The sequence below is a fragment of the Peromyscus eremicus genome, chromosome 2 (genome assembly GCF_949786415.1).
Source record: "Peromyscus eremicus chromosome 2, PerEre_H2_v1, whole genome shotgun sequence".
Taxonomy (NCBI): domain Eukaryota; kingdom Metazoa; phylum Chordata; class Mammalia; order Rodentia; family Cricetidae; genus Peromyscus; species Peromyscus eremicus.
In genome coordinates, this window is record NC_081417.1 from 103,775,579 (window position 1) to 103,786,205 (window position 10,627).

General features: G+C 41.0%; 1 protein-coding gene across 1 annotated transcript; it reads left to right on the forward strand.

Moving 5' to 3' along the window:
* The first annotated feature begins 7,122 nt into the window (after window positions 1-7,122).
* On the forward strand, window positions 7,123-9,597 carry Klhl9 (kelch like family member 9). Its single transcript, XM_059254515.1, has one exon. It carries the CDS (start codon window positions 7,645-7,647, stop codon window positions 9,496-9,498), a length of 1,854 nt encoding a protein of 617 aa, XP_059110498.1. The 5' UTR covers window positions 7,123-7,644; the 3' UTR covers window positions 9,499-9,597.
* Window positions 9,598-10,627: the final 1,030 nt, after the last annotated feature.

The window sequence follows — 10,627 nt, forward strand, 5'->3', positions numbered from 1 at the left end:
AAGAAAGTTTATTTAGGCTTATGTGTCCATCAAGGCAGGGAAGCGTGGCGGGAAGGGGCAGGCACAGTGGAAGGAGCAGAAAATGGAAAGCTCATATATTCACAAGACCAAGCAAAGATAGCAAACTGCAGAGAGGTAAGGATTGTTTTACTCTCAAAACCTGCTCTGAGTGGTGTATTTCCCCCAGCAAGGCTGTAGCTCCTAATCCTCCCCAATCACTCAAATACGGGAACCTATGGGAGGTATTTCTCTTTCAAACCACATTTCTAAAGTGCAGCTATTTTTTTGTTCCTCAATGGATGATAAGGTAATGCACCTTCAAATTGTTTGATTGGAAAAACAAAACAAAACAAAACAAAACAAAACAGAGCATGCATATACAGCTCTACCTTCAGAAAACAAAGATAACTGCCGTTTGTTAGGTGTTGACCTCAGAGGTTATCACGAGGGCTTTAAAATGGGTAGATGTAGGCTCTACAAACGCTTTCCCCACTTTTCATGCAAGAAAACAGAAGTTTCAAGAAGTTGAATTGCCTTGAAGCAGGAGTTCTGTATCCTACGGATGAGTTTATGGGTGATTACCTAGTACTGGATTTCTGTAATCGTTTTAAATCTATTTTCTTATGTTCAAAAGTCTTTTTCTTTATGTGCTTGTACTTTTTCACAACTACATTTGTACTGGCTACTGGCACTAATCTGTTTTGTGTTCTTACCTTGATTTTATGGAAAAGAAATGTTCAGATGCAGTTCTGTTTCTGTGTCAGACAAAGGATGTGTCTCAATTTTATGTTCATTGCAATATGGTTCTTATTGAAACCACAAATTTTAAAGAATTTTTACAAAAACAACATTGACCACTATTCAAAGTCAAAACAATTCAAAGTTAATCAAGAATGGTCAGACATATATCAGAAATAAAAAGGCAATATTCTTAGACTATGTACCTCTACAAGAAAATGAGCTGCTACTATATAAAGTAGTAATAAGGGGCTGAGGAGATGGTTCATTCAGTAAAATGCTTTGAATACAAGCAGGTGGACCTGTGTTCAGATCCCAACACCCAGTGTAAAACAAAAAACTGGGTGTGACCTTGCACAGGGCAGGCAGAAACAGGAGAATCCTGGGCTAACTGGCCACACAGTCTACCTAATTAGAGCTAATTACTGGAAAGCAATTGAAGAAGACATCTGACATTGACTTCTGGCTTCCAAAGACACATTCACACACTCTTTTAGTTAGGGTTTCTATTGCTGTGAAGAAACACCATGACAATGGCAACTCTTATAAAGAAAAGTATTTAAATAGGGCTGGCTGACAGTTCAGAGGTTTAGTCCATTATCATCATGATGGGAAGCATGGTGGCATGCAGGCAAACATGGTGCTGAAGAAGCAGCTAAGAGTTCTACATCCAGATCCTCAGGCAGCAGGAAGAGAGAGTGACACTGGGCCTGGCTTGAGCATTTGAAACTATAAAGCTGACCCCTAGTGACACACTTCCTCCAACAAGGCCACACCTACTTCAACAAAGCCATACCTGCTAATAATGCCACTCCATATGAGCCTATGAGGGCCATTTTTATTCAAATTACCACACACACACACACATACACACACCACCCCAACACATGTTCACACACACACACACACACACACACACACACACACCAAAATTCCACCAATAATATACCCATGCTATTCTAGTTTCATCTCTATTATTATGATTAAAGCACTTGGGGAGAAACAAATTATTTTTCCAGATCACAATCTATCATTGAGGAAAGTCAGGGTAGGAACTCAAGTCAGAAACCTGGAGGCAGGAACCACAGAGGAACGCCACTTGCTGGTTCACTCTCTGGATTGCTCATCCTTAGTTAGCTTCTTACGCAACCCAGGACCACCTTGCCTAGGGCTGGGACTGCCAGCAGTGGGCTGGGCCCTTCTACATCAGCTAATAATCAAAACAATCCTTTGCAGACATTCCCGCAGGCCAATCTGACTGAAGCAATTCCTCAGCTGAAGCTCTCCGTCACATGACTCTAAGCCATGTCAAGTTGACAAATAAAGCTAACCAGGACACATATTAACAGTGGAGAGATTAAATAGCCCAAGTAGTTTGTTTACGAGACTGGACCCCATAGGCTCATATATTTGAATGCTTTGTCCCCAGTCGGTAGAACTGTTTGAGCAGGATTGGAAGGTATGGCCGTGTTGGAGGAGGTGTGTCATGGTGGAGGGGTCTCTGAGGTTTCAAAAGATCCAGGACATTTCATGTTGATTCTGTTTCCAACTTGAGGATCAAGATATGAGCTCTCAGCTGTTGCTACCTCCATGCCTTTGTTCTGCTGTCATGAACTCTAATTCTCTGAAACTGTAAGCCCCAATCCAACACGTTCTTCTATAAGCTGCCTTGCTCGTGGTGTTTTACCATAGCAATGGAAAAGTAACTTAGATAGTCATGAAGAAAATTTTCACAGAAATTATGTATTATCAATAGCAATTACGTTAGGAATTAAGGGTATCATGGGTAATAAGGAAGAGAAAATATATGAAAAGGACCTGATAATTCTTAAAGTCAGAAGATATGAGATGGGAGTTCCAATATTCTGGCACTAAGGGAAAGTTGGAAAAGTGAACACAGGTAAGTGTAAGCATATTTTGTAATCATAGAAAACCACAGTTAATGTTGTAAAATGAAAACCAAATAAAGGGAATAAAAAATAGTGAACAATGTAAAAATAAAACATTTCATCCACTAGTATTTTAGAATTGTTAAACAATGTTTGACATTAAAGAAGTTCTTTAGCTGTTTTAGCCTGTTATACAAAATAAGTAAAATGTTGATTTTATGTGGTTTGCACACCTAGAGCCATTCTTTGCAATCGATCCTAAAAAGTGTTATAAAAAGAGTTAAAAATTACTGTGTGGGGGACACATACTTTTAGTCCCAGCACTCAATAGGCTGATACAGGCAAATCTTGAGGCAGCCTGATCCACACAGGAGGTTCCAAGGCTACATAGTGAAATCTTGACTCAAAGGGGGGGAAAAAAAGCTAAAAATTACATATGTTGCAATATCTCCCCGAGAGCTTTCTGTTTTTATTTTTTTTCCCCTCAATGTATTTCCTCTCATGTACCCTCAGTGGGTATCTCTTTTTCCTCCTGTTTACTCTGAGTGAACACCTTTGGTTCTGAATTTTTACCCTGAGTGAACATCTTCCGTTCTGAATTTGGTGGAATTAATTCTGAAACAAACAAACAAACAAACAAAAACAGCCTCCACTTTCTCAGAATGTATGACACTCTCTTTAAAGAAATTATTAGTTCAAAATAAGTATAAACGTTTCAGCTCTTTATTCCTTAGTGTGTGTTGCGGGGTGGGGGGGGGTGGGGGGTGGGGGGGTGGGGGTGCATACACGGAGGCCGCAGGACAACTTGTGGTAGCCAGTTACCTCTTCCACCATATGGATCACCATATTGGACTATCTCACTGGCCCCCAAATAATGATTTTAAATGTGTTTCTTCTCTCATAATTCTCTTGTCACCACTCTCTCCTGATCATCTTCCTATTGTCCCTCTACTCCATCCCAGTGCCCTTTCAAGATCCTCATTTCACTTCCCTACACTGAAGTTCCCATGATGTAGTGTTGGATGTTTTCGTCTCTACTTGATTACACTCAGAATTCATTCGTCCTTGGGCCTTTGCCGACCAGCTGTAGTCTAGTTCCCAACTTAGAACCTCTAATCACAACACTCTGTAAATCCCAGAACGATATATGCAGCGTCAAGCTCGAACCTCTGAATCTTCCAGTGTCTTGTAATGAAGACACTTTTTTGCCTTCAATGTTAGCATAAAATGTAATTAAAATTGATTATCTGAGCCTGGAGTGGTGATAACCTCTAGCCAGCACTAAAGAGGCTAGTCTGCACTACACAGGGAGACTGTTTCAAAACTATTAATAATTTTATGTTTTCTTCTAGAAAAGGAAAATTTCCAAGAAAAAAAATAAAGTCCCAACTGTTTAAACCATGATATAGTTTATTCTGAAAGCTATCATGACCGGATGTTACTTCTAACTTGAATAAACTGGACCCTCATCCTTCATTTGAGATTATAAAACCAGCCTTGACATTGACTTAAGAGTAAACATGTGAAATTTCTAAAAGTAAAACTTTAACTGATAAAAGTATTAATTAAAAATATGAAGGTAACTACTTTTTGTTACTGCTGAAATGTGAAGGTAAACATGATATATGTGCTAAATACTAAGATCAATAAATTAAAATCATAATAAATGTATTGGAATTGATACAATGAAGCGCATGAGTAAATAATGCTGCCTAGTGGGCTGATGCCCCTAAGTAGATGCTTTAACACATAGCTGTTTAACATGACCACCATGTTGTGACAAAATGGATTCATTTCGTGTTGAAAGCAGAAAAAAATAGTCTTTTAAAATAGTTAAATGTTGCCGGGCGGTAGTGGCGCACGCCTTTAATCCCAGCACTCGGGAGGCAGAGCCAGGCGGATCTCTGTGAGTTCGAGGCCAGCCTGGACTACCAAGTGAGTCCCAGGAAAGGCGCAAAGCTACACAGAGAAACCCTGTCTCGAAAAACCAAAAAAAAAAAAAACAAAAACAAAAAAAAACAAACAAACAAAAAAAATAGTTAAATGTTGGAATGTGAGAAGCATCTGCCCCTAATAACCATTAATGTTCATGTCTGGTTTCTCATCTATTAATCTTGCAAGCTTAATAATAAAAAAGACTAATGTGATTATTGCTCTGGTACCTACTCAGGCACAGTGATTTTGTTCTTTCTTTTCCAGGTAGAAAGTAATCCCTTGGAAGTCCCTCTTCACAGCCAGCCCACATTTCATAGCAAGTCAGGGAATGCTCACCCCAACTCCTGTATCAAGCAGCCTCCCAGAACGTCCTTTGGCTGGTAAGAATTTCTCAAGACCAGTCTCATTTCAACAGAGCTCTTGTATCAAACAGGCTGGGTTGTTGCTAGAGCACCTTGGGAAAACAATGTTTTCCTACTAGTCCCTTGGGGTTGCTGTAGTTTGTCAGAAACAGCAGGCCTTGCTGCTTCTGGTTAGGTTTCATCTCAGCTTTTAGCCACTGAGGTTTTTACCTGTTCTGTACCTCTCTGGAAGACATCAGTTTGGAAGTGCTGCCTTTCAAACCAATGCCAGGACTTCTGTATTGTTGGGCTTGTTGTTGTCTCAGAAGTATCCCCATTATGTACACACCTGGAACATCACTGACACCAGCAGTCAACAGTACTGGGGAGTGGGGCTCACCAACAGCGCTGGCTCACTTGGCAGGGCCTGCTAAGGCCACACTTGAGGGCCAGATGCCCAGTTGGTAAGCACAGTCAGGGAAATTTCTACCTAGCCTCCGTTTTGAATGATTTTGAGAAATTTTATATATGGAGAATGGAAATGCTTATATATTTATTAAATGGAAATGCTTATATATTTATTAAAGATCTTTTTATTTGAAATTAAGATCATCTGGTAAATAATGGTTTGCTATTTGGGTAGGGCTCTGGAGGGGAGTTAACACGATTGATGAAGTACAGGCCTTTTGCCTCTGCAGAAAGGCACGTGGCTGATAGGAGGCCTTCATTTTGTACATGATCCAATCTTTGTCTTACGTTTACCTTATCCAAAACATCTAGGCATCTGACACTTTCAACCAAAATTTCAATTGTATACTGTGATTTTTATTTGTTGCAATACATTAAATTTCAGAGGTATTTTGGGGCTCAAAAGCTAGGATTTCTAAGTCAGTATGTGCACTTCACGTAATAAACTATTAATGGTGAGCAAAGTATTATATACTAACTAGATTATCCACATCTGTGTAGTATATGTATTTTGTGGTATTGAGATTATAGAAAGTTTAGAGTGGCACACATGTGTTTAATGTGTATTTTTAAACAAATTTATTGCAATTTAAATATTTAGAGAAAAGGATATCACAAAAAAAGAATGGAAGAAAGATAAATCACTCATAGTTAAGTAACTTAGGGTGCACACATTTAGTGTTCAACAATATGTTTTAAGTAACCTTTTATATACCAATTTTGGAAAATCTGGAACTGGAAAAAAAAAAACAAAACAGATGTAACAGGATATATGCTATTTAAAAAAGAACCAGGAAGTAGAAGAGAAGAATATAAGGATATTCTTAATTTGCATATAAATCAATCCTATTAAGATTTGAAAGACAGTAATAAGGTCAAATTCAGAGAACAGAGAGGCAAATTATACACTTATTTTCAAATAAAAATTAAAACTTGCAGTTAGGTAACTGCATGTTAATAAAAAATACTCACAAAGGGGAAATTCAACAGAAGGGAAATGCAAACCCAAGCATTGCTGGTAACAATGTTTTGGAAACATTGACTTGGATATTCTACCAAATATTATCATTATCCAATACAGGATAAATTTTGTGTCTAAATTCTCTTAAGCTTATTACATATTCCACAAGAGAATGGAGGACAAGGCCTGTACACTCAGGAGAAAACAGTGGGCAAAGTAAACTATCACATGTTTAATTATTGGGAAATTGTGTAACCATTTAAAAATAGTGTTTGGAAAACAAAACCATGAATAAAGTATTTATGACGGCATTATCTCTCCTGCCAAATATTCAAAATGTATCATTAGGACCAAATTTTAGTAACAAGTTAAATGCCATGGGTTTTAAAAGCTTAAAAACCACTTACAACCAACATTTTAATTGAGGTGTTTATTGAGTGTGCTGTAAACGGTAAAACTGTTTGCAAAGAAAAAAATTTAAATAATACAGTGACTTCTTCTACCAGGTTTCTTCTCAGTTTTAACAAAGGTTGCATTTCATTCCTCTTCCGGCACAAGACCGTAAACGTAAATCCTGAAAAGAATGCGCTCTTGAAAAGCGCTAAGAAAAAACCTCACTCCGCAGGCGTAAATCCACGCCAACGCCAATACGCGCGTGCGCACTCCTGCAAGCTTGCAAGGCGGCCCCCTCCACCGGCCCCGCTGGGGGAGCGGTAACCCCGCCCCCAGCCCGCCCGCGCCCTTCCCCCATCGGACTGCCGCGTAGCCAGGCCAGCCGCGCAGGCGCAGTAGCTGTGCAGCCGCTCCTAACCCGGTGGATCCTGGGATTCGGCCTTTGCGGAAGGACGGTCTCGGCGTGCGGACTAGGCCGCTGTTCTCAGGCCCCAACCGGAGTTCCACGTCCTGCTCCAAGCCGAGGCGGTGGCAGTGGCGACGCGGCGGGGACCTCAGAGGGCGCGGCGGCGGCTGGCTGGGGTGCGGAGCCTGACGGGCGGCAGCGGCGGTGCGCAGGCCGTGACGGCCCCTCCCCCGCCCTGAGCGCAGCTGCCGAGGAGGAGGAGGAGGAGGAGGAGGACGGCGCGGGCCCGCCGCGGCGAAGCGGTCACGTAACTGCCTCAGGTTATGAGTCCCCAGCTTTACCGTCAGATTTGAGGTCGGCGGCGCTGCGTGGTCCTGCGGCAGGGGGGGCGTCGGTGCGCTCGGAGCGGTGCTGCGGTGACCGCTTGCCCTTGGTTCGGCCTGCCCCGAGGGCGTGTCGGCGGAGCGTTCTCTTTGTAACGTCTGCGGCCTGCAGCGAGCGCAGGGCTTTCCCATGAAGGTGTCTCTCGGTAACGGCGAGATGGGCGTCTCTGCCCACCTGCAGCCTTGCAAGGCAGGAACCACGCGGTTTTTCACCAGCAATACGCACAGCTCTGTTGTATTGCAAGGCTTTGATCAGCTCCGCATAGAGGGGCTGCTTTGTGACGTGACTCTGGTGCCTGGTGATGGCGAGGAAATCTTCCCGGTTCACCGAGCCATGATGGCGTCTGCTAGCGATTATTTCAAGGCCATGTTCACAGGTGGAATGAAAGAGCAAGATTTAATGTGCATCAAACTTCACGGGGTGAACAAGATCGGTCTGAAGAAAATCATTGATTTTATTTATACTGCAAAGCTGTCTCTTAATATGGACAATCTTCAGGACACCCTTGAAGCTGCCAGCTTTCTACAAATCTTACCGGTTTTGGACTTTTGCAAAGTATTTCTCATATCAGGCGTCTCTTTAGATAACTGTGTTGAGGTTGGCCGGATTGCTAACACCTACAATCTTATAGAAGTGGATAAATATGTAAATAATTTCATCCTGAAGAACTTTCCTGCATTGTTGAGTACTGGGGAGTTTCTGAAACTCCCCTTTGAACGGCTTGCCTTTGTGCTTTCCAGCAACAGCCTCAAGCACTGTTCCGAACTTGAACTCTTCAAGGCAGCCTGCCGCTGGCTGAGGCTGGAAGACCCTCGGATGGACTATGCCGCAAAATTAATGAAGAATATTCGATTTCCACTGATGACACCACAGGACCTCATCAACTATGTGCAGACAGTAGATTTTATGAGAACAGACAATACCTGTGTGAATTTACTTTTGGAAGCAAGCAATTATCAAATGATGCCATATATGCAGCCAGTGATGCAGTCGGACAGAACTGCCATTCGCTCTGATTCTACTCACTTGGTTACGTTAGGAGGAGTTTTGAGACAACAGCTAGTTGTCAGTAAAGAATTACGGATGTATGATGAAAGGGCACAGGAGTGGAAATCCTTAGCCCCCATGGATGCTCCTCGGTACCAACATGGCATTGCCGTTATTGGAAATTTCCTGTATGTAGTTGGTGGTCAGAGTAATTATGACACAAAAGGAAAAACTGCTGTTGATACAGTTTTCAGATTTGACCCTCGGTATAATAAGTGGATGCAGGTGGCATCATTAAATGAAAAGCGCACGTTCTTTCACCTGAGTGCCCTCAAAGGACATTTATATGCAGTTGGTGGGCGCAGTGCAGCTGGTGAACTGGCCACAGTAGAATGTTACAACCCAAGAATGAATGAATGGAGCTATGTTGCAAAAATGAGTGAACCGCACTATGGCCATGCTGGAACAGTATATGGGGGTTTAATGTATATTTCAGGAGGAATTACCCATGACACTTTCCAAAATGAGCTCATGTGTTTTGACCCAGATACAGACAAATGGACACAGAAGGCTCCCATGACTACAGTCCGAGGTCTGCATTGCATGTGTACAGTAGGAGACAAGCTGTATGTCATTGGTGGCAACCACTTCAGAGGAACAAGTGATTATGATGACGTTCTAAGCTGTGAATACTATTCTCCAACTCTTGACCAGTGGACTCCAATTGCTGCTATGCTAAGAGGTCAGAGTGATGTTGGGGTTGCTGTCTTTGAAAACAAAATCTATGTTGTTGGTGGATATTCTTGGAATAACCGTTGCATGGTAGAAATTGTTCAGAAATACGACCCAGAAAAAGATGAGTGGCATAAAGTTTTTGATCTTCCAGAGTCGCTTGGTGGCATTCGGGCTTGTACTCTCACAGTTTTTCCACCTGAAGAAAACCCTGGGTCACCTTCTAGAGAGTCTCCTCTTTCAGCACCTTCAGATCATTCTTAGATCCGAGGTGTAATACCTTTTCAGTGGATCATGGATGATCTCACACTTCCCCTTTAATTGTCTCTTATTACTGCAGTTAATAGACAAAAAGGTAACTTAGGTTTTTTTGTTTTGCTTAGTATGTTTATTAGATGGCTAACAAGTGCATTCTGAAAATGTGTTAAATATATTCAGCTGTTTTAACAAGTGAAAAAGATACATAAAAAATTAGATGTCTTTGTGGTTTTACATATGTCAAATTGTAGGTGATCTTAGTGAATGTGTAATTATGTGTATTAAGCTACAAAGTTGAAAGTTTTGATTTGACTGAAACATCAAATGGAGGCCAAGCCCTCTGTTATAAACTTAATAAAAGATTGCCAAGGTACAGCCACCTCCCTCGTGGGTAGTTTTTGACAATTTGTTAACTAGGCTGTGTGATAACTCTTAGAATATATGAAGTTTCTTAGGTAGAAGAAATAGTAAAAGTATTAACAAGAAGAAACAGTAAGTCAGGATTTGTTCCTATCTTACTGGAGAAAAAGCTTTTTTAAAGTGTGTACACAAGACATACATGCTCACATAAAAATTCATGTGTACATACGTATAAAACTTTTAGAATTGATAGAAACTTCAACTGTAGTGAAAATGAGCTAATGTTTTCTTCCAGAAAGCAGCTAATTATTTCAATGAAAATTTAGTTAGTGTCTAAAGTCTTGAGCAAAATTTAGATAGTTAAGGGCTACAACAAATTAAATTTGCAGCCAAATTTGTCATTTAATGGGATTGTTTTTTTTAAATGAAATTTAATTAGTTTTTCTGTATAATCTGTAGTTACATGTATGTAGATTATTTAGCAAAAGTCAAGTTTTGGAGAATTGTTTTTCTCATTAACTTCTTTTTCCTGTGAAATCCAGCAGTCTTTAAAAGAGGCAAGGAACCATTCTGAACAAAGCTATAGGATTTGAAGTTCAGCCTCCCAGCTTTGTCACTCTGATATGTTTATTGTGTGATTTGGAGTGATTTCTGGTGCTGCTGTAGCTGAGAAGCATCCTGAGCTGTGTGAGCTGCCTCAAGGCTGTGATCTGAGCAAACAGATAGACCCTGTTCTGCATCAAATCAGAAATATGCCTTTTCAGCCTTGACCCAA